The sequence below is a fragment of the Parasteatoda tepidariorum genome, chromosome 6, assembly GCF_043381705.1.
Source record: "Parasteatoda tepidariorum isolate YZ-2023 chromosome 6, CAS_Ptep_4.0, whole genome shotgun sequence".
NCBI classification, from domain to species: Eukaryota; Metazoa; Arthropoda; class Arachnida; order Araneae; family Theridiidae; genus Parasteatoda; species Parasteatoda tepidariorum.
This window is the reverse complement of record NC_092209.1, coordinates 31,296,293-31,321,850: the sequence shown is the minus strand read 5'-3', so window position 1 is coordinate 31,321,850 and position 25,558 is coordinate 31,296,293. Positions and strand designations below refer to the sequence as shown.

At 30.1% G+C, this 25,558-nt stretch overlaps 1 protein-coding gene across 2 annotated transcripts; it reads left to right on the top strand.

The window, feature by feature from the left end:
* LOC107448644 (transcription factor Sp2) lies at positions 1-21,224 on the top strand. Of its 2 annotated transcripts, XM_043042195.2 has the most exons (7): positions 1-594; positions 724-1,611; positions 8,239-8,460; positions 11,139-11,793; positions 12,566-12,803; positions 14,622-14,815; positions 18,052-21,224. In XM_043042195.2, the coding sequence occupies exons 1-7, from the start codon at positions 532-534 to the stop codon at positions 18,288-18,290; spliced, it is 2,499 nt and encodes an 832-aa protein (XP_042898129.1). In that variant the 5' UTR covers positions 1-531; the 3' UTR covers positions 18,291-21,224. The 2 variants fall into 2 exon arrangements, with proteins under 2 accessions (XP_042898129.1, XP_042898130.1); XM_043042196.2 differs by lacking the exon at positions 8,239-8,460.
* Positions 21,225-25,558: the final 4,334 nt, after the last annotated feature.

Here is a 25,558-nt window from a genome sequence, read left to right as displayed (position 1 = left end):
TTCTGATAAGTGAAGCCTAATGCACACATCAGAATTTGACCTCCTACTATTTAAGATGCATTCACGACTTTTAGTATAATTCGGTCCCTGATTACAAATTGTTGATTTTTTGCATTTATCCTAGTGTAGCTGGGCGGTGTTGTTTGTGCAATGGAAATTCTTTGTGACCCGCCTGAACGTCCACGCCTACTGCATTGGCTGCCCCCGATATTGTACATGTACCTCCCTGAAAATTCCCACGTTCCAATTCAGTAAAAGTAGCTTTAAAAGTTTTTATAAAATGTATCAAGTTTAAAAGCTTTATGAATTAAATTTTTGTAATATTGTATCGGAAAAATAAGGAACAATTATTAAAAACGGATTGAAAATGTGACAGAACTACTTATCTAAGCGGATTCGTTTCCTCCCCGAGGGCAGTGCTACCTGACACGTTTCTCTTTTTGTGTATCATTCCGCGGTTAGTTGTCGACGCCATAACGAGCTCGATGTCTGCCGTTAGGAAATTTCGATTTTCGGATGTTTTAGCGTGAAATGACAAGTGTGGCGTCGCGGAAACAGCAACAAGAATACGTAGTACCCACGAGTAATTCGCAGGTAAGTGAATTTTCGGTGTATTTAGTAACTTTTACCTCGCCATTGCTGGAATTCACTCCTGGCAAGATGGCGATTGCTTTGCCATACCCATTTTCACACCCCTTTATTCTTTTGACCCCGCCTATGTAGGACACTCAGCCGTCCCCGTTGGCGCTCCTGGCCGCGACTTGCAGCAAGATCGGGTCACCAACGCACGAGGGTGTTTCCCAGGGCACTTCCCCGATCAAAGTTTTGGGCCCTAACCACCAAGTAATTCAATCCGGAGCTGAAATTATAGCCACGGCCACCGGAGCCCACATCCTGCCTTTCCAGCCACAAACTGTTGGAGTCCTGAATCCCGACGGTACAGTCACCCAAGTCACGGGTGTCCAGCAGCAGACCACTGCAGCGGCCGCCAATGTCCATGTCTCGGGCAACGTGGCTGCTCTTAAAAGCATACCCACCGTAGCCACAGCACAAAACGTGGCTTCAGTCAATGGTCAAGTCTTCCCCCAGGGAGCGCAGATAGTTACTGGCAGTCCTGGAAACATCACCTACAATGTCATCCCCGCACAACAGATCCAAAACATACAGATCGACGGGCAGGAAGCCATATACATACCTGCTGTCCCACAAACTTTCCAAATCGCTGGTACCAATCAGACTATATTGGCTCCTGGTCAAACCTTTCTACGAGCTCAAGGGCCCACTTCCGTCCAAAATGGTACACAAGCAGTTCTTCAAGGGATGACTGGTACTGCTGTGGCCCAAATCAATGGCCAGAATGTTACAATTCGTCAAGGCAATGTGGTTCAAGCTTTACAACTTCCTATGCCCATACAACAGACCTTTCCCGTACAAGTGCCTATAACCAATGCCAATGGTCAGACTGTATATCAGACTGTTCATATTCCCATGCAAACTGTGCAAGGTGTTCCTGGAGCTAATGTTCTTCAATCTCAAGGCCAGCCCATCACACTTAATGTACCAGCACATATGTTATCTCAGATAGCATCTCAAATGGGTCCTATCGCTCAGGTAAGTCACACATTTCTTTGATCATTCTGATGTTATGTTTTTACTGTATCTTATTAAAATCGTAACATTTCTTGCTATCTGTACTATGAGGTTAGGTGTTTTATTTTCATTATTATTTATAAATGTAGTATTATTTATAAATGTAGGTATTTTATTTTCATTATATATTATAATTCTTAACCATTAAGTACTTCGATTTGTCTTCTAGATAATCTAGTTCTTTACGAAAAAATGCATTTATTCAGCATCTTATCCTCCACTATCGGATTTATTACAATATTTACCCTGTTTCTTATCTGCTACAAGCGAACTAGATAATGTTAATAACTTATTGCGAGCAAAATATTGACTCCTATAATTCCGTCTCATCACTCATCAATATTTTTTAATTCACCCACATTCGTTACCTCGAATCTATGGTTTGTAGTAACTGTTCCCACGAGAAATGAGATCAAGGTTCTACTGTAATATATAATTAAAGTTTTTATTTAAAGAATCCAAAATTATGACTTGCAGGCTTTTTGTTAATATGCTCCTCTTATTCTGTTGCATCTCTGATTTTCTGAAGAGTTAACTGTACCTAATTTTCATTTCTCAAACAAACTAAGAATGCCTGTTGTTAGAAGTAGCAAGCAGTATAAATTGTGTCATTAAAAATTATATTTTCGTTTGGATTGTAAAAGTTCTCAAATTTACACAGTATTGAATGGACCTCATTGTATAAAAATTTGGTACACCCTATATTTTCTTGATGAATACAATTTGTGATACAAAGTCATTTGTTATAAGAGAATAATATTATAATGTAATATTCCTTTAAAAGTTTTTAAATGCATAAGTATATCAAATCAATAATACTGGTAGAGTACAGTGTGATAATGTATTATCTTTCTTAAGTCAAAACTTACTTCAATAACTCTGATAAACAGAATGGTAAAATGAAAAACTTTCTGTGCACACAAAATCTCAATTAAATGAATTTTCTGGAAGATATTGATTAGCTCTTTCTTGTAAGGAGTTTCAACCCCCTCATTTTCGCAAAATTTGTTTGAAAATCAGATTTTTTAAAAAAATGTTTTGCTTTTTATTGAACTTCATATTAATTCACTCCACGGTTGAGTTTGGTAAAAAAGTTAAAAATAGAAATCCAAAAACACTTTTTGAATAATTGAAAAAATACCAGAAATTTGGACAAGGTAAAAGTGTATGTAGGGAGCCTTTATTCGCAGAATGTTGTTAACGTTTTAATAAAAATATTGATGCAGGATTTTATTTATTCATTTAAATTGTGTGAAAATGAATATCAAGGTTTGATTTTTAAGCCAGGCGAATACAAATCTAGGTATTTAATTTTAAGATTATGTGAAATCTTAATGTTTGATTTTAAAATTTCTTAAATATCAATCTCTGGGTTTGATTTTAAAATTGCGTGAATATAAATTCTGATTTATAATTTTTAAGACACTTGAATATGAATTATATAGTGACTTTTAAATTGCGATATTTGTTACAAAATCGCAAAAATACGAAACACGCTGTGGAATCTTAAATCGTGTAAATACGAATCGCGATACATAATTTTAATTCATGAATATGATAATTCATGATAAGGTTTATGAAGCGAATATGAATTCTGATTTATAATTTTTAAGACACTTGAATATAAATTATATAGTGGCTTTTAAATTGCGATATTTAGTACAAAATCGCAAAAATACGAAACACGCAGTGGAATCTTAAATCGTGTAAATATGAATCGCGAACGCGATACATAATTTTAATTCATATCAGTGTAATTTTAAATCGAGTTTGTTCTGGGTTGGAAAAAACATAAACCCAAATCTTATTTTTCTCAAGAATTTGAAAAAGATCAACTGAGAGCTGGAAAAAACAATATCAGTTACATCCAAACAATCCATACAATCATTACCTTAAAAAGTCGATACTCAAATGCACATTTCAAATTTTTCATATTGATTGAAATATATTGGGATAAAACCACATGATTTCAATGATTCAAATTATACAGGTAAATTTCTGTAGGAAAGAAATTTAAATTATTAAAATTTTTTTTTTCAAGCAAAATTAATTACTGAATATCCCCGTGCCAGAATCGCAGGGGCACAGCTACATTGTCGCAGAATGTTAGAGCTCTTGCAGAAAGATTTTTTTTTAAAGTAAAAATTTTTAGTTTTCTTTTCTACTGAAATTTACATGTGGAATTTGAATCATGCATTTAGGTAATAACATTTTGATGCTATCAATTTATGTCATTGTATCGTAAATTGATGTAATGTTTCGATTGCATTTTCGGCAATTATTGATATTGATTTTCTCGTGGTTTTTTAATATCCCAATATATTTCAAACAATATGGGAAATTCAAGTTGTGCATTTGAGTATTTACTCTTCAAGGCAATGATTCTATCAATTTTTGGCAGTTATTGCTATTGTTTTCTCCTTAGTTTTTAAATCCGATATTTTTTTACAGTATTATTTATTACGACATACTAATCTCGAAACGAAACATGCATTTGAGTAATCTCTTTTTTAGGAGTTCGATTTGATTTTTTAGGAGTTTTCATTCTTGATCTTTACTTTCGGCAATTACTACTATGGATTTCACGATTTTTATTTATATTTTATTGTGATGATGCGAAGATTTACCAAATGCGAAGGATATAATTAGTGCTCCCCCCCCAACAAAATGCGAGGATATCACCCATAATATTAAAATAAAAAATTATTACATGTTCAATTAAAAGAGTGTTTTTATTTTTGTAAACATGTTGCTTTTGTTGTTTTGAATGAGTAACATATATGTTTGTTATTAAAAATATCTTACAGAAGGATATTAGTGCTAGACAGTTTTGTCGCAGGTAGCTCGAAAAAATTTTGCCACAGGGCTGAATATGATGACTGCTTGATTATTTATGATAAATTTAAAATCACTGGAAAACAAGCAACTGCCATAGCCATTATAAATTGATGTTTTTATTTTGAATTTCTTTTATTTCTAAGTTAAATATAGTTGCTTCATAAATTTTTCTTTGATCTAAATATTCGAGTTCAGATTATCGGAACCTTTTTAAGCTCATGTTCTACTTCTAAGGATGCTTCAATGGTTTTGCTAACTGCAATTATTTAAAAAATTAACGAAATTGACTTGAGGCTTACCAATATAAAAATCAATGTTGATAATAAAACATGAAAATCAATGTTGATAATAAAACATGAAAATCAATGTTGATAATAAAACATAATAATCAATGTTGATAATAAAACATAATAATAAGTTGAAATATAAATCAAAATTTAATTATTCATAAAAATAAAGAGTAGCTGTGAGATACTATAGTATCAGAGCAATCAATATAATTTTTTGCCAAGTAACGTTATTCTTTCTCTACAGTCTCTACATATAAACAGGTTTAGAATTTAATTAAAGTTCAGGTAAGTAGAAAAGATATTTTGCAATGCAAAGTAGTTTTATAATTAATAAGATAAGAAATCAGGTGTTATGAGGCAGGATTAAATTTAAATTATTACAGTGTATTATTAGTTTGACTTTTTGTTGAATACAATAGTGTTTGCTTAATTGTAAATGCTTTTTGTTTTATTTTGTATGTATGTTATCAAATTCTGATATGCCATAAACAGAATGTAGATGTGTTTTTAATTCTGATTTAATTTTTACATTTTTTAAAAATTCTCATTAATGAAAATTTTAAATTTTTTTTATTAGTATTACTATGCTAACATAATAAATAGTTACTTGACCAACATAAATTATATTTTGTTAATCAACTGTGCATTATGGTCCTGTACTAGTCTGAAATATCTGTGTGCATTAAGATTTTTGTTTTATACAAGCCTGGCTGTGTGTATCTGTGTGTCCTCATAAAGCTTGTGATTATAATTAAAATTATTTATTTTTTAATAATATTAATTAAATTTATTTGAGAAGCTTATTTCTAAGCGGGAATATTTCTATTTTCCATTTTTTTTTTTTAATGAAAAGGCTTTTAATCTCTATGTAGTGAAACTTCCTTTAAGAAATGATTAAAAAACTTTCATTAATTGCTATAAATTTAAATATAAAAATTATTTTTTATAATGATAGGTGTAAAAGTAAATATTAACTGAGTTTTTTAAAAATTTTTTTTGTTTATTTTGTTACTTAAAAGAACTTCAAAAGTATTTTTTAAATTGTTAACCTGGTGGCCGAAACTGTTTTGTCTTGTCATGATGCTGGTAAGTGTTTATTTTAATGAATTATGGTGTGGGGTAAAAGCTTTGGTTATAATGCTGGATGCCTGTTTAGACTTAAGTGTGTATTTTGTGAAATAGTTGGATGTTTATTTTTCACGTCTTGTTACAATTCATTGTGATATTTAATCCAAGAGCAAAAAGTAAGTCAAAAAGCATCCACAAAAAGTACTTGAAAATGCAATTTATTAAAAGTTTTATTTGTTAACATAATATTATTTAGGTTTAGTCATACTGTTAGATTACTACGAAATATTAAAAAAAAATCTTACTAATCTGTATTAATTTTTTTAAGAAAATCATCCTAAGGTTTCTCATATGGAAAAAAAAATCAATCTAAGATATTTCGACGAATTTTATAAAAATAAAGCGCTTTTGTAAGTGTAAGCTATTTGAAAATCATGAACCTAGTACAGCAAAGTTCATTTTCTACAAAATTTGCTGTTATCTATAAATTTTCTTTTTTCCAGTTATGTATTAAGATACGTCAGTTTAGCTGGGTATTATAAACGTCCTTTTTTCAAAAGCTTGTATTATTACACTAAATCTCTATGCTCTACTTTATTTTTTTTTTTTTAAATCTCAATAAATGATCATTATCCCACAATTTTTCATATGGTTATGCAGAAGATGTGTTATGCTATTCTCTTTCTTTTTATGAATATTCAATCTAAAGTTGCTAAGCTTACTATATAAATGAATTACTTAATAATATAGAACATTTTCTTTTAAAATACTTCCTGTTTAACCCAATCTTTCAACAGGCATATAAAAAACAAACAAGTGTTTGGATTAAAAACTCTCATTAGAAATTCTCTGTTAAAAGCCATCTAAGTTGAGCCTTCCTTATTTCAATTGATGTCTTCATATGATAAGTCAGGGCTTTTCAAATTCACACTGGTAAAATTTAGACAGAAATTTTTATTTTATCATAGTTGTTTAGACAGAAGTTAATATTTAATAAGCTTTTAAGAGGAAAACAATTTTGCTAAGTCTTTTCAACGTATTGGGTACCAATACTGAAGATTATAATATTCAATAAGTTCCGTCAAATGAATTGTCTTTGACATCACTGACATTTCCTAGTTCCGTATACATATACCATATAGGGCAGGACGCCAGTGCACAGCTCTGCACCTAAGCTCCCAATCAAGGCATCAAAAAATACTGTGACCAGAGAAGCTTTATTGAGAGCATTAGATCTTAGCTTCTTTCATTAATGTTCCTAGAAGAATTGCAAATCTATGCTGCATTAAACAAATTTGTTGTGTAAAGGAAAACCTTGTGGAAAAAAAGGAAGTCTTAGGATGCTGCAATTCAGTATTTTATAGAAGTTACTATTCGCTGGTTGTTCAGAGCTTGAGAGTGTGTTTAGTGTTTTAATAATTCTATATAAGCTGAGCATTACTGTGATTTAAGAATCAAATCTAGCATGAGAAAATCTAACATGATCTAGCTAATACTGAGCTGTTAGGGCATAAGTTTGAATATTAAAATAGAACATTAAACTTTTTCATGAAAATAAGTGGGAAATAAAAACAGATATTGCACAATGCCACCATATTCCATGTTGCCACTATTGGCGTTGAAATTGTGAAAACTGGTCATGTGATGTAGGCGGTTTAAAAGTGCATTTACTGTGCATGTCTTTAAGATAATTTATTTTTTTGCTCTATTCTATATTTCTAGTCCTAAATTATTTAAGTTTAAAATGGTATTTTTCCTAAAAACCAAAATTGGATGTTATTTATTATTGATGGTTAGTATATGAGAATTGCTGTGTTTAACAGCTCGATTGTCTTGTTTCAATCTCAACAGGGAAAGTCATTACCGATTTAAAAATTCAATCTATCATGAGAAAGTTCTAATACTGAGCTGTTAGGGCATAAGTTCGAATATTAGAATAGAACATTAAACTTTTTCATGAAAATTACTGTGAAATGAAGGCATATATTGCACAATGATTACCAAGTTGCTGCCATTGGTGTTGAGATTGTGGAGCCTTAACTTTCACGACCCCTAGTGACTTGCTTTTTGACTTTCATGATAATATGGCATTAAGACAGATTTGTATTTTTTTCTGAATTTAAAGAATCATGTAAATTTAAAAAGATTCTTGAGTATATATTTCTGGAAAAAAAAGGGGTTTAGTTTCAGGGTTTGACTAATAACTGAAATACACCTATTATTTTAAATTGTAACAGACATTGTAAATTTAAGCAAAGTCTATTATAGCCCTCATGAAATCTGGGAAGTTTCACTACACACCAAATTAATTTTCCTGAAATTTTGTATTTAATATATTATGGCCTACCTATGTAGTATTTGATTAGTTAAGAATTGCAGACATCTATTTCAGGATGAGAAAAATAAAATTGTACATGACTGTGATTCATCTTCAGATTCAGATGATTCTGAAGACTCTACAACCAAACCCAAAGTTAATGAAAAAGAGGATTGCGGTAAATGGGAGAAACAATTAAGTTTAAAGAGGGAGGATAGTGAGGAGCCGGAAGATGTTGAGCGAGATTTAAAAGAACGTCTTGTTCAACTTAAGACTGCCCTGACTAGACAAAAATTGGTAAATGGATTATTAAACATTTATGATGACTATGTATAGAAATAATTGCAAACAGCTTAAATTGAAATTCATGACTTAGAAAGATTAAAATCATATGTATGAAATTGAATTCTTTACATGTTCTGCAAGGAAGCCAAATTTAATGCTTGGCTTACTGTATACCTTCTGCATAACCATATACATTTTTGCTACAGAAAGGTGGGGCACTTAAAACCACTTTTTTTCAAGTTTTAGCAAATTTATTTTATTTATTTTTTAATATTATATTTTTGAATAAATTTTCGTCTTAGTTTGGTATGTAGTTTAGATACTCTTACTTCAATTAAAATTCATCTCTGAGTACTATTCCATAAAAGTAGATTTCCTTAAAAAAAAAAATTAAAAAAAAAGAAGAAAAAAAAAATAAAAACCTTGAGACAGTCCTAACATTAAAGATTGAGATAGAATATCTGATAAATAACTCTGAATTTAATCAGCTGCTTGTCCAAAAATTTCAGGTGGTTTATCCATACCTGCCAAGTCTCCTGTTTATTAACGCAGACTCCTGTATTTTGCTACTATCTCCTATTTACCCATAATTCTCAAATTTCTCCGCATTTGTTGAAGAAATTAAAAAGAAATTTTTTTTTGGCAATAAAATATCCCCTGATGGCAAAAAATACTTCTCTTATTCCTCAACAGATGTGGTGCTATTGCCAATACTGCAGTATGTTGAGTGTTTATAGTTTAAGCAATTATAAATAATGGTTTAAAAAAATCTTCTTTAGATTAAGATTTATATACATATTTTTTACTTCGCTAAGTGCTTATATTATTTCCAATTTAGAATTTCTCCTCTTGACTTTCATGATTATGCATGATGTATCAAAACTTTACTTGTAGCCTAAAAAATGTTGCTAGTAAAATCTCCATTATTTTATTTCTCCAACGTTGGCAGGTATGTGTTACTTGAAACGTGTGATCCTTGTTTTTTTTCTTTCCTTCTTTAACTTGATTGTTCAAAACTGCGACATTAGGATTGCTATTGTTTAACAATTCTCAAAAGATAACTTTAAGCAATGTAACTAAACCTTCTAACATTAAAATTATTATCATTACTTATATAATTTGAACCCTAATTCACATGGTCTGCTGATAATTTCTATTTACATAAGCTAATTCCTTTTTGTGTACTTAATGCTGGAGTTTTAAGGTAGTCAAAGTATATTCCACCTTCTCCGAACTCATATTATTTTTCACAACTTTTAAAAATTTAGTATATTATTATAATTTTTTTTATAATTCCTGAGTATTTTCTTATTATTATTTTCTTTCTTATGATTATTTTCTTGTGATTCTTACTAGTTTAGTACTTCTTTTAAATAATTATATTATGCTTGTATTGTAATTTTAAGAAAGGAAAAAAGATCATAGCCTACCATTGTATGTTATTTCTTTTTAATGAGGTGATATATTTACATGAAAAGTAATGTTTGTAAAATGAGATTTTATGGTCTTTTTTATAATACATAAAAACCTTTGTATTTCTTTTAATTTTAAACCTTTAATTTTGTAAGTTCTAGATCAAAGGTTTTTGCTCCGGGAAAGGATTTCCTAGTTTGTAGGAAGGAATAAGGTCAGTTTAACTTATTGAGTAGAAACACCAAATTAAATCTTTAAAAAAAAAAAAANAAAAAAAAAAAAAAAAAAAAAAAAAAAAAAAAAAAAAAAAAAAAAAAAAAAAGCATAAGGAAATACTGGTTTTGTCAAAGTGCTCAAAAAAGGATTTTTAGAAATAAGAGTTGACTAAAACATAATACAGTGAAACCTCCTGGAAAAACCACCTCTATGTACTGACCTTCTATATTTACAACCACTTTTGTGGGGCACAGAATTTTTTCCATAGACTGTGTTGAAGAAAACCTTTAAGAAAGACCATCAAAACCTCTCCCAGGGACCGGACCGGGTAAACCTCTGCACCAGGAGCAGCAGAAAAGGTCAAATAAGGAAACACAAAAATATCAAAACAAAAATAATAACAAAATAAATAGGTAAATTAAAATGTATTCAAAATATTTGTGTGAGGCTCTTATTTAGAGAGCTCTTTATGACGATCTCTGAAAGAGATCTACAACCTCGTGTTACAGTCAGATTGCACTAGAGGCGATGCTATCAATGATTTTTTAGAGTTGAAAGTTGAATTAGAAAAAACATCTCAAACAAAATAACACCTACCCATTTTTTATCCTGTTTTTCACAGGCTTGGGTTCTAAGTCTAAATTTATTCTCATTCAGATATTTATCTTTGTTCTCTGGCTGTAGCTATTCCTAATATGGAAGAATTTAGTTAGACATTTTTAATTATAAATCTAATTTTAAACGGGTTTGAAAAACAAAATGGTAACTATAAAGTTATTTTTATAGATAAATGTTATATAATTTAAACTTTGCAATTTCTACTTCATGATTCTTTTCTATTATGTGCTAACAACAAAAACTTAAATTTAACAAGATTTATATTTTGGTACTTTTATAATTAATGTACAAGGTACGCAGTTGGTCAGTTTTTCTTGAAATGTAAGTATTAAATTGTTCCTGCATATTAAACTCTGTAATGTAACCTTCACGTTCATATACTTTTTAGTTTTTATTCATCCTTCTTGTATCTCTTATATTAAACTTAATTTTTTTACTTTTAGATTTCTGGACAAGGACAAGTTCAACAACTTCAAGTAGCGGCCCCAGTTCATATGTCACAAGCAAACTCTCAGGCAGTTACTACAACAACTTGGACAACTTCTGGTGGAAATTCAGTTATTTCCTCTTCAGAACCAGCGAATGCTGGTCAAGGACAAGCAGTTACAGTCACAACATCAGCAGCATCCATTAATGGTTCACATCAACAGCAGCAGCAACAACAACAGCAGCAACAACAACAACAACAACAACAACAGCAGCAGCAACAACAACAACAGCAGCAACAACAACAAATGACCTTAACAAATTTTCAGTTACCTAATGGACAAATAGTTCAAGGCCAGGTTAGTCAGATAATTGCTGGTAGTGGCGGTGCAACATGGTGGCCAGGTTCGCCTGTAAGTGTACAATCACTCGCTGGACTCAGACCTGCTAATGTAATACAGGTGCAGGGTTTACCTGTTGCTGGATTACAAGGGGTTCAAGTGCAGGGAGGCCAGGCGCAACAAATTATAGCAAATGCTCAGACTTTGCAGAGTCTTGGTTTAAGCCCCAATGTTCTCGCTGCAACTGCTGTTCAAGCTACTCCAACACATCAGCAGCAGATTCCACCTTTAAGCCCTGTTCAAACAATTCATCCTGGTGCACAAATTATCAGTAAGTTAAACTTTATGTAAATTGATAATCAGATAATTGGAAGTTTTTGTAATACAGTATGCTTTCGACTATCTGAACTATTAAACAGGAATTTGCAAATATGGAAACACATATAGTCCAGAAAGATGTTTTTCAAATATTTAGTTGAATTATAAACAAAATTGTGTATGTCTAATATTAATGCACAAAATGTATTCGTCTACTAATTCTATTTTTAGTAAGCAGCTAGTTTACAATGGACCTTTTCAGCTATAATAGTTATCACTACTCTCATCTATATTGAGTTTAAAAATATTTTAAACTCCTTGGTTCATTTTGACTGTAAAATGTTTAAATTAATTGCAAATTCTGTGTGATTTTATAATCAGAAGTAGTTCAATCCAAAGTTTATTAGCCAATTATAAAAAAAAAGTTGGTCTTAAGTTTTTTCTTTTCTTTTAACTATTTTGTTGGTCAATATATAATCATTTTAAGTAAAAATCACAATTGTTGTGAAATTCAGTCAAGTTTACTTCGTTAAAGAAAAGAACAAAGATCTTAAAAAAAAGTTCATATTTCATGCAGTTTAGTAGCTAGCATATTAATTTATTTAAAGGTAAATTTTTGGATTTTCAAACTGAAAGAATGTAAAATAAAATTTGCTTTTTAAATAACAAATTCTGAACTTCAAAGATTACTACTTGCAATCTTGAGAAATAAGTGTTGCAAAATTTGCTTTGTTATGAAATGTTTTTTGATTAAAGTATTATAAGTGCTCGTTTTATGTTTTTAGCTCAACAGTTACAACAAGATCCAAATGATCCTAATAAATGGCAAGTAGTGGCAACAGCTACGAATCCTGTAGTCAACTCATCTCAGCAGCAGACTGCAGTGATTCAGAACTCTACCACTCCAACACCATCTGCTGCAACTCCAACTGACGGTACTCCAGTTAGTTCAGAAGCAGCTGCTGGCCGGAGAATGAGAAGAGTGGCTTGTACTTGTCCGAATTGTAGAGATTCTGATGGAAGGTTCGTTTACACATTTTATTGTTTTACATTAGTATAATGAGCGATAATTCTGTATTATTGGGTCACTTAATAAAATTGACCATTGTTGAAGGAGTAATAAGAAGTTTGGACAAGGGAGAGGGTTACTAGTTGTGTGATATTGCAAATTTTAATCCATCCTTCACAAAAATCTTGAAATCATTAAATTAAAAGTATTTAAAAGAAAGTAATGCCAATAAATATAACTGTTGAAGACTTTGATTTCAAAACTGATCATAGTAATATTAGTTTAACTGTCAAAACTCATAGCTTTACAAAAATTAATTTGAATAAACCCATGAAGAAATGTTGAAAAATCCTAGTTGTGGACAACTGATTTCAATCCATGTGTTTAAAGTTTATTTTGATTAGTCTTTATATTTCTGTAATGTTCTTATTTATAAACTTTTTGACAGTGTTATTAATCCTCATCCTCGAAAAAGCATTTTCCAAAACTTTGACACTTAATAAAATTTATAAAATAAACTTTATTCACATGGATTAAAATCAACATTTTCCGAAGAATCCGGGAAAAAAAAAATCTAAATTAAAAAAAAAAANAAAAAAAAAAAAAAAAAAAAAAAAAAAAAAAAAAAAAAAAAAAAAAAAAAAAAAAAAAAAAAAGGAGTTCGTAATTTTCCTCATACCAAATATTCTGTCCTGATTTTTAGCTTTTTTTCCTGATGATCCTTTTTTTTAAATTTCTTTCTCTAATTAAAAAAAGGTAAAACTAGACCTGTCGTCAATGTCAAAATTAGTACGTTTTTGTCAAAAATAGAAATCAAAAACGTGTATCAAACAAAAAGAAGTTAGCGGCAAAAATTAAAACCTTTTATTTATTTATTTTTTCTCATAAGGAGGAATTGCTGTATCCGTGTTGGAACAAAAAATTTTGTATTAAACCCAACTTTTATAAGTCATGCACAGCAGGTGTTTCTCACTCATAGATTACTGAAGAAAAACTAATTTTTTAAAGAAATAAAGCTTTTCCTCAACCAACTTTAATTTTTTCTTTAACTAAAAGAATCTAATTATGCCTGATATAAAATTTCAAGATTGAGGTGAGGATCCCATTGTGGCTCCTTCCCTGGAAAATATTTGAAGTTTATAGGCTGCTTTGAGGCAGAATTTTTCTGAATTTCTGCGATATTTATATATTATTTTTCTGAATTTCTGCGATATTTATATATTTTTCTGAATTTCTGCGATATTTATATATTATTTTTCTGAATTTCTGCGATATTTATTATATGAACAGTGACACTATTTTCCCATTTTATTTCCTTTTTCAAATTTTGTTAGTCGTCACAATCAAACAGTAAAAAATCGTGATATTGGTAGCAGTAACTAGAAAAAAAAGTCTATGAAAAAGCACATAGATTTATGAAGGAAATTTTGAAAACGAGTATTTCACAATTCGTTTGTAAATTAATATTGTATTGTTAATCTAAATTTTTGCATAGCTTGGTCCAAGGGGCTCAATGCTTGAAGGTTCAAGTTTAAAAATGTCTTGTTTTTTTTGATAATTAGATCAGTTTTAACACATATTATTTCAAATTAAACTTCACTTTATGATTGAGATACTTAAGTTTATATGTAACAAATAAAGTTTTCAAGTTTCTTTCAAAAAATTTCCTTTCGCTAAAAGGAGAATAGCCACTTTTGCTGGAGGGATATAGTTCCTATATTAATTTGAATTTTGTTGTAAAGATAAATTTATTTGAATATTCTTTGTTTTTGACTGTTTTGTGTTTAAGGTTTTTTTATTAAATCAAATATCCTTTCCTTTGTTTATTTTAGAAATAGTGAATCAAAAAAGAAACAACATATCTGTCATGTTCCTGGCTGCAACAAAGTTTATGGTAAGACATCTCATCTTCGAGCTCATCTCAGATGGCACACGGGTGAGAGACCATTTGTATGCAGTTGGATGTTTTGTGGTAAAAGATTTACACGTTCTGACGAACTACAGCGCCATCGAAGAACACACACAGGTACGTTAGTGTCAAATCTGTAATATGGTTGAGAAATTTGCTCTTTGTGTGTTCATGAATTGGACTACTTATACCATAGCAAAATTTTATTGTTTTACTCTTTTTTATAAAGACAGGGTATCTGCGCACCTGGAAAGTCATGAAAAATCATGGAAAGTCATGAATTTTGGTATTGAACAAAATTTGTCATGATTTTAACTATTTTTTAAAAAGAAGTCATGGAAAGTCATGAATTTAGGTCACCAAAAAAATCTAATTATTAAACTGGTATTTACCCCTCCCCCAATTTCTTGGTGTTCTGAATATCTGAATTTGTAACAAACTCCCCACTCACAGTCATATTTTATTAAAATATAAAATGTTTTTATCATGTTCTTTAAAAATTGTGTTCTTTCAAAANAAAAGGGGGGGGGGGGGGGGAACGTCTATTTTAGAGCAAATTATCTTTTAAACTTCTGTGATTTCAGAATTTTTATTGTTTATTTTTTTATTTTATCAATTTAAAATTCTAGCTGAAGCAAGCCAGTGATTGGCGAATTATTTTTATTCCAAAATGAGAACAGAAAAATCAGAAGTATTTCTTTCCTTTCCCTTGAACAAGAAAAATATCTTTAGATTATAATTCTGCGGAAAAAAAAATAACCTTTGTATTTTTTCAGCTATTTTATTGCTTCAAATCTTTATTTTCTCGGTTTTTTAAATTAAAAATCTATAAATATGAAGATGCAGAGTATAACAGTTTTGGTTATACCTTTTATTTTCAATTGATGTTATTATAATGCTTTTTATAACCCACTTTTGGTGGCCGACTTTCTCCGGGTCATGAATTTCATGGACATTGTTTAGCCCTACTAATTTCGGGAATAAGGAAGAAGAAGATAATGAATATTAACTTCGTCAAGTCATGAAAAATTCTTGGAATGAGTCATGGAAAGTCATGAATTTGAAAATCTAAAGTGTAGCAGATACCCTGTAAAGATGATTGTTAGAATTTTTTTAATTGCAGGGAAATTATCTTTTGTTAATTACTTAGATGTGCATTGATTGCTTTGGTGAAAATATATTGCACTTGGTAAAACTAGATTGTGTTTTATTCCAAATTTTTTGCTTTTCATTACCAAAGAAACACTTTAAAAATAGTGTGAGAGCTTTTTTGAAACTGGGGCAAATTATCACAACTGTCAGTTGTCAAGTAGACTATTTATAAATTTGACCAAGTGTGTCATAAAAATAATACATTAGGTGTTTTATATAATGCAATTCTATATATTTTAATAATTCCATTGATATATTGCCATTTTTAATAGGTAAATTTAATATACATGAAATGAGATGTGTATAACACGAAATTTGGTATAACGCCTATGCTTCAAATTTTACGTTATAAAGGTCTTCTGTTGTATAAAGGATTGAGTGAAATGTTTAAAGAATAAGAAAAACTAATAACATTAAAATTCTTACGTAAAATGTAGCAAAATTTACTTTGCCAATTACTGTTTATCTGTATTTACAAAAACAGTGGAAACATTCCAAATGAAAAGGTGATCACATTAAAAGAAACCAGAATATCTTCTTCTTCAGCACTGTTGATTAAATTTGTTAAATTTCTGCTTTTAGTATTTTACTTCGGCACTTGCCGTTTCCATGACTTTATTCTCCCCTTGAACTGGCATCTTCATTATACATGGGACATTCGAAATGAAATCTTGCTCTTGGTCAAATTCAGCACCCTCTGTCTTACCTGGTGTCATCTTTGAGTGTTATCCTCTCAGTGAAACTTTGGTTTACCTTAGAACATTTTTAATCTTAGAGGCACTTAGCCTTGAAAGGGAGACACTTGAAATTTTAGTCGACTATTTTATTTATTCCACTAAGCTTATTTTAGTCTTATTTAATTTTAATGTGATTTTTCATATTTTACCATTTGATGTTTTACCTGACCTTACTTTTATATGTTTTTATCTGTATTTTTGACACTTTTATTGTCGGTTGATTTTATCCACTTTGATGTTTTAAGCACTTTTAATTTTTATTTTGTTTTATTTTTATTTTACTTTTTCGATTTTGGGATTTTTCCTATGTGTTTTAATCTTTTTAATTTTGTACTTTTACTTTTCTGTAGTTAGGTAGTGTTTAGTCACGTGCAAACGTGTGAAACCTTTATCCGCAAACTCCTTCAGGGGTAGGTCGGTTACTATTGGTTTCTTCTTCAGCACGACAGCCCCTTACAGGCCTTGGCTGCCTCAACCACGCTTAGCTTCCAACACCTCCTATCCATGGCGACTTTTTTCCAGTTGTTAATCTTTATTACTTTGAGATCTTTATTAATGTCGTCCAGCCATTTAGTTGGAGGTCTTCTTCTGGCCCCGAGATCCAGAAGGATTTTTAAAGGTTGCGATTCATACTGCATTGTTTTCTGGACCTCTCCAGATATGTCCAAGCAATCTTAATCTATTGCTTCGGATGACCTGCACTATTTGTGGCTGTCCATAGAGTCTATATAATTCAAAGTTGTATCTGATTTGCCAACAGCATCTTTCCTGTACTGGGCCAAAAATATTTCTAAAGTTTTTCCTTTCAAAAACACCAAGAGTACTCTGAGTGTCTGCGTTTAGTGTCCATGTTTCACTTGCATAGAGCAATACAGGTAGAATAAGAGTCTTATAAATTTTAATTTTGGTTTTTCGACTGATTAGGCTTGATCTTAATTGCTTTCTTAGTCCAAAGAAACACTTGTTTGCCATTTTAATTCGGTTGTCTACTTCTGTTTTTATGCTGTTTTGGTCATTGATCATTGTTCCAAGGTATTTGAATTCATTTACCTTTTCAAAGGTGTAACCATTTATGAATAAAGGATCATGATTTACAGTTGTGGCTGGAGATTCTATAAATTTAGTTTTATCTTTGTTGATGGTAAGGCCCATATTTGTGGCAGAAGTTTCAAGAGCCAGAAAGGCCTCTCTCTCTGACCTTCCTATGACATCGATGTCATCGGCATATGCCAGTAATTGAACTGATCTATTCCAAAGGGTGCCTTTTCGGTCTAATCCACTATCTCTGATGCATTTCTCCAGAGCTAGATTAAAGAGTAGACAGGCGAGGGAATCCCCCTGACGCAGGCCTCTCTCTGTTGAAAATGGTTCCGATAATTGATTTAGAATTTACCAGAATATCTACTTTGAATATATTTTTTTAGTTACATTGTAAAAATTGTTTTTCTTTCTATTTTTTTATAGGAGAAAAGAGGTTCCAGTGTGCAGAGTGCTTGAAAAGATTTATGAGAAGCGATCATCTCTCTAAACATTTAAAAACTCATCTCACAAAGAAAGGTCTACCATCTGATATAAAAAGTGAAGGAGAAATAACAGATGATATGGCTCCCGATAGCTGCGACCTTTCTATGACGGTGGATGTTGAACCTGATATTGATCTTTCCATAAATGAGAATGTAGTGGAGAGTTCTCAGAATATGTAAATTTAAACTGACAATTGACATATCATGATCATACTAACAATTGTTTACTTCACTGAAATACACATTTTATAATACAACTTCACCCTTTTTATATATAAATTTAGTTATAATTTTTGGAAACTTCAAATTTGTTAATCAAATATTAATGCTAATTATCTTAATTTTGGGTACTATTTTGTTATTTGGGGGCTGTAAAGAAATTTTCAATCTCTTACGGTGATCGGTACTTTTTGTATTGTGATCACGGGTACCTAATATATCAATATAGGTACTAAGGTGGTATGTTTTTTACGGTCCTTTGGAGTGGAATAGTACCAAATGTTCTCGTTTTTAATTAGGTAAAAATTTGAATGAGCTTTGGGGTAATTACATTAAATAGTCTAGAAGTTAGTGTATTTATCTAATAGCTTTCCAAACAGAATTTGATATTCAATTAAAGTTTTTTGTGTTTTATCAAACAATATGATTCCTCTACTTAGTTTGCAAAAATGCTTCCTTTGATAATTTCAAGACATTAGTTTTGATAAGAAAGTGTCTTAGTTAAATTACAAGCAAATCTCTTGCAATCAAAAGCCGATCTAGTATTTCTAATCTGAGATTGATACAATTAAAGCATTTAAAAAGTGTTCTAAATTTTAAAAGACAATAATGAAAAGTCTAAATGGCTAATCTTTTTTACTATATTTTTCTTCCCTGTTATTTTAATGCTATCTAACCCATCAGTGCTAAAAATGTTTTCATAAATAAAAATTAAAAAAAAAAGTTTTCATAAATGTTGTTCTTAAATGTTTATATCCTGTTATTATTTTTATATGAAAATATTAATGGCAATACTACTTTAAAATGTATAAAATGAAAATATACTTTAAAATAATTTTGAGCTTAATCACTTATTATGAAATTAGTCTTAAAGTAGAAAATTTTATTGTATGATCATAAAGTAATGTCAGATATTTAAAGCCTTATAACTAGAAAGCTACTTAATCACACATCATAAATCTAGCTTAATTTGTGTCAAAATTGAAAATTGTGTTTACGATAATCATATGTTTTTTATACCCTTATCAATTAAAAACAATTGAATCTACTTCACGCTGATTCTAATTATAACGATTTCCAGAATCAAAAGTTTAATGAAAATTTGAATAGTTCTGTCAACTGTAATAATAATAAATTGTAACAAATAATTATAATAATAAAAAAATATAACAATAATAAAATTTAGTAATAATAATAAAAAAAACATCGAATTTTAAATGACTCTTATGAAAATTTAAGTTATTTTTCAAAGTCAACGAAATAGTTATGTCAGAAATTATTTTTGTTACTCTTGTTTTAAAATTTTGCTTTCAATTAAGTTTGTTCAGTATCGTTTACTGACTGGTTTGATTAATTTAATAAGACTTTGGGGCAGTTGGTATTATTTTGAAAAAGCTTTATTTTCTTTGTTAGTTAAATGTGTAAAAATATTAAAATTTTATTCTTAGTGCAGCATGCATTTAGACTTGAGGCTGTAAGTAAAACAGTGTGCACTCTCCAAATTTATTTTTAAAAAAGGAATTTACAAAGTTAAGCAAAATACGAGTTGCGGATCAACATTTAAGCAAAGAGGAAAAAATGAAATCTAACAAATCACTACTAATGAAGGAGAGACAGAAACCATCAAAACCTTTTTGATTGCCAAAGAAAACAGGAATGGAAGGGTGATTTTTATGAACACTTTCAAACTTTATCAGGTAATCAAACATGTTCTGATTTTTATAATTTCACCTTCCATACTAGTGATTTAATAGATATTAATTGCCACCTCAAATATGTAAATTGTTTTCACTTCATTTCTGACAGGGTTTCAAAGAGCAATATATTAAGGATGTTGATAGCAAAACACCTTGCCTTGCATACCATTAAACTCCAATGTTGAAATCAAAAATATTCTAAATCTTATTAAAGAATCTATCTGAAAACAATAGTTTCAATATAACTTTTAAAAGTAAAAAACTTATAAAATTGTTAATTAAAAGAATTTCATACTAGTGATTAAAAATGGTACATTTTCAGTTGGCCCTAAATACTGAATGCTATATAATTCATTAATATGACATGCAAGAATAGAATTGGTTGATGAATTTTTGATATTAAATAAATTATTCAAATGTTGGGCAATAATGAAATATTTTGCCGATTTTTATATAAGTTTTTATTTTGTGTCTCATTTTGTAATAAGTTAATGTATATTATATTTTCATTGTATTTTTTTTTAAGTCCATCATTCAGTTTTGATTGAATAATTGTAAATTTGTTTGTATAGCAAAATTATTTGTTTTAATTGATTATTTCATATTTATCCTGCACTGCGAATTGTCGCCTATCTTATTTTTCTTACAGGAATGTGTTAGTACTGATTTTATTTTATTGCAAATCAACTTGGTTTTTGTTCAGAACTCTAAAATTCTTGCATGTGATAACCTCACAAAACAATTTTTAATTTAAAACTGAAACCTCCAAAATCAAGCATGTAAAGATTTGTAACTATCTATAATACTTCTTTCATGTTTTCATTAACGTTACATTTGTCTATTTGTTATATCTGTAATTCGTTATTACTTGTTGATATTTTCACTTTATGTTTCATTAATATAATATGTCCATTTTATAAATTACTTCTTTATATCCCTTCAAAATAATTTTTAAATGAAAAGCTGTTACAAACAACTAGGTAAGTAATTTCCTTTTTGTATATGTTACTAAGCATTTTAAGTGTAGATATAATGATCTATTGTATTTGAATATTTGTACAAAATTGTACAGATTTCCATGTTATGTATAGTCCTTTCCCAATTTCTGCAGAAAAATATGAAAAATTGTATAGATTATTTACAGAACAAATTGTTTATATATGACTTAATATTTAATAAATATTATTACTTGTCTTTATTAGTCTGGTATTTTCTTGTTTTCAAGTTCAGTTTTTAGGTGGTTTTAATATTCTGTTTAGAGGGTGACTAATTAAATCAATATCAGATTTTTAGTGTTCTTAATTCAATTCTGTCAATCTTATTTCGTTACTTCTTGTGCCAAAATAACAACTAAAATAAAAGTACGGCATGCTTCCGAGTAACCTGAAACTTCTACCTTATTCAGGGTATTTAAATAATCGTAAACTGTTTCATTGGAGGAGGATTCGGATAGGAAATATTACTAATACTATAAGAAACACTTTTAAGTTGAAACTGGTAATCAAATATGTTTTATACATCCGTATGATTTGTCAACTGAATATCATAGCTCACATATTAGTTTGAGATTCCTATATGTATACTAGATACTTTTTCTCCTTAAAATGGATTCAAATTCTAAAAACAAGAGTAGTCATTCTTGAATATCTTGTATAATTAATTAGAATTTTTAATTTGGAAATGTTTCTTTATATGTTATGAAGTTTAAAAATCGTTACTAAACTTGTTCATTAGCAATAATAAGGAACAGAGATGGGAGAGCGTAAATGCTGAATAACACCTGGTTTTTCATGCAGTACGAAGTAATAATGCAATTTTATTTTATCACCGTTGTTGAACAACCGACCCAATTTTTTTAGTTTACGACTATCAATGGTCAACTCCTTATCTTTGTGATTTTGAACCCAATCCAGAAGACAAGGGAACTCTTGGATCAAGTTTTGAGAGAAATTTGTCTTCCTGGAGGATTCTTTGATGGAACTAATCTGCATATGCGTCATATAGAGGCGAAAACCTCTCATGGTTAACCTAATTGCAAGGGGACTCTAATGCATGATCCGTCTACCTCTGAGGATATTTTACGTCGTTGTGGTCGGTGCAAGCCGGATGCAGAATTCGTATCGACCAACCATCGCTGGGATTAAAATCCGGTTCACCGCATTGGAAGGGGAACGGTCTATCCCCTGAGCCATCATGGTTCTCGTAAACCGTTTGGTAGATTTATGAAGTTGGTGCTCGTTAAAGAATTTTGTCAACCTTCTTGGAGGTCTTTTTGATGAAACATTTGCGTTACATGGAATGAAAAACTATGAGAATCCCCACGGTTAGCCTGGCAGCAAGGGGACTAACCCATGATCCGTCTACCATTGAGGATATTTTACGTCAGCTCTGTGGTTGGTGAGAGATTCGTATTGATCAGTGATAGCTCTGATTTTAATCCGGGTCACACTATTGGTAGACGAGTGTTCTATCCCCTGAGCCACTACGGCTCTTAGTAATGCAATTGAGGACTTTGAACTCTTGGGAGGGGATTTAGCTTTAGATAACCATACAAGATCTACAATCCCAAATTGTGCTAGAGACATGCCGCCTATTTATTTCCTCATTCACTTTAGTGTTGGATTTTATTACCTAGCCAATGAATGCAGTCAACACTTATGCTATTATGACTGTTCGAACAATGAACTGCCAGAATAAACAATATTTATTTTTCAGTTTTATTTGAAACAGTGAAGTTCAAATCAGTTGTGGCATGTAGATTACTAATCATGCAGACATAAATAACAGATTGAGTCATATTCTGTACAAAATCTAAATCGCAATAAATTTTAGTGTCGTTCGATTAACTATCTAAACAAGTTTAAATTTTACTTGTTAACCTCTATTCATTGAAACGTACATTGATTATCGATATTGAGTGCTGACAAATGAAAAATTTTTGCTGAATTGCAGGGCTTATAAGTATTGGGAAAAGTTTTTGCTAATAAGGATTAATAATTTCAATGGTAAGCAAGTTTATTTTTACTTCCTCTTTGTTTTGTAATTGGAATGAATTGAATGCTGTGTTTTATGCTTCTTCCTGGTTTGAACCTTAGAAAAATTACAGTTTAATATGGCGTGTCAGGAAAGTGATGTGCTTGGTGGTCACTATTTCTAGAAGTGAAGAATACCTGGAATTCTCAGGGAGTTTTAAAATAACACGGGGGGGGGGGGGANGGGGGGGGGGGGGAATCTGGAGTTTTCATGGAAATCTAGAATAACTCTATAAATCCTAGGAGTTTGAGCAGTATAATAATCACACAACTTTACTAGGAGTATGTTTAAATGTATTTTTAGGCATTAAAACTTTTATTTAACCAATCATGTCTAATAAAAACTTATTCAGTGTGCTAAAATTTATTCATTTTTGTTTTCAGTGCTATTTTATTAAAGAATTTCTTTCAAGTAACATAAAGATAAACAATTTAGAAAATGCATACATAATTTATAGATTTAAATTAAGTTAATGAATTTATTATAAACAAATTTTTTAGCATTTGTGCCTAGCATTCTTTTAAAAGGAAGGTTCCTTTTCTAAAAACAAAAAAGTGGTAGCATAATTGTTTCATCATTTTGCAGAAACACAACAGTTCTGTCTACAATAATATGTTACTGCAAATGATTATATTTAGAACTGAAGTCAAATTGTGCTATTTTAAAGCTGAAGAAGTATAACGATAAGGAATTGATAGGCGATTGAATGAGGCATCGACTTTTTTTTAATCACTTTTATCAAATGGGTGGTCTCGTCTCTTATGAACCACTTTTTTTTCCCTCCGGGCATTATAACTGAAGGTCAGAAATTTCTTTTATCAATTTAAGAGTAAGACAGATTTATATGATTATTCTTCATACTTATATAAATTTTTAAATTATTATTGAATATATATTCAATAATAATTTAAGTAATTGGGGTTCATCTGGAAATCTGCTATTGTGATTTGCCATTGACATTTTATTATTTCTTTATGTTATTTATTTTACATGAGAGGTTTAATGTTTATTTCATATCGGTGTTGTAATTATTTGGTCCTCACCCAGGCTAGTGACTTCACTTTTGAATTTAATATATCTTAAAATGCACTTGAAAAAGTTCGAGAATTAACTCTTTTTGTTAGAGTAGCAACCATGTTTTTGTTTTTCTATTAAACTAAAAGGAAATTATCTTTCTAAAAATATTTTATTGCTGTTGTTACGGATAAAAATGCGTGTAATTTAGAAGAAAATTATGATGTTTAAAGATTGAATATTGTTGGTGCTCATTGTGTAACCCGTTAACAATGATCAAGCATCTAACAGGCAAAAACGGTTGACCATCTAAGTGGACTGCCAATTAATGCATTGAAAGTGGTATATTTTCATTGGATTGGGTAACCAAAATCTTTCTATTCCTTCATTGAAAAGAAATTTTTTCAATGTGCAACTTATTTTAATGCTTTTCATTTTTTCAAAAAAAAAAAAAAAATATATTCAATATCACCTTTCAAATAATTTGCAGCTCTGATTGTGTTGGATCTTTCAGCCTTTATTCACCTGATTGCTGGATGGAATTTGTAACGTTATCTCTGAATACTGCATGTAGGTAATATATTTTTTGATCTACAGTTTGTACTCTTATAACAAATATACTCTAATAACATTTCAATTTTTGACAGTAATTAAACCTAAATATGTATCTACAAAAGGCGTTATTTTTTTAAAAAAAAAAAACTAACTACTCAGGTTATCTGATGTTGTAGAAAGCACCCTTTATATTAAACTACATACAATCAATAAGGAGAAAACTACTCTGAGTTTTTGGAATATTTTAGAATTGCATTATTCGATGTATATTCTTGATTTACATAATATTTGAAGTTTGTTCTTATTCTATTCCGAAATAAAAATTTTAATGTGGGAAATAAATAATTTTCAATTTTTCATGGAATCGTATGCTCTGCTAATCAATATTTTTAGTTCAATGTTCTTAAGGCAGCTAAAAAGATTTTGTATTTGCTAATTTTCTTATTAATACCAGCTTGCAACTAGAGCTAAGTTCAAAGCTAATATTTTTTCCTTTTATGTGATCAACCAAAAAAACAAGCTAAATTATATTTATTTTCCAAAACTTTGTTCGGGTCTTAGGCTAAAGTGACCACACGTCCCGATTTTGGCGGGACAGTCCCACTTTTTGGTGGACTGTCCCGCCGATTTTTAAAAATGTCCCGCTTTTTAGAAAATATCTGCATTTCTTATTTAAAATTTACTGTAAAAATATATTCCTATTATTTATTAAATATTATGGTGAATATAAAGAAATAAAAAACACATAAAATGCGTGCAGAGTAAACTAAATTAGGCAATGTACCAAGTTAGATTTACTCGGAGGTGTGCGATCATTGTCTTTATGTCTCGGATTAATTCAGATAAGTGCGGACTGCCGTTAGACAGTGCGGTTTGTTGTTTTCAATTTGACGTTCGGTTTGACTCATTATTTGATTGACAAAGGTTGAG

Coding starts and splice junctions, on each gene's coding strand:
- LOC107448644 (XM_043042195.2), top strand. CDS start 532: ATGACAAGTGTGGCGTCGCGGAAACAGCAACAAGAATACGTAGTACCC. Junction 8,461..11,138: donor CCCTGACTAGACAAAAATTG/GTAAATGGATTA, acceptor TTTTACTTTTAG/ATTTCTGGACAAGGACAAGT. Junction 12,804..14,621: donor TGTAGAGATTCTGATGGAAG/GTTCGTTTACAC, acceptor TGTTTATTTTAG/AAATAGTGAATCAAAAAAGA.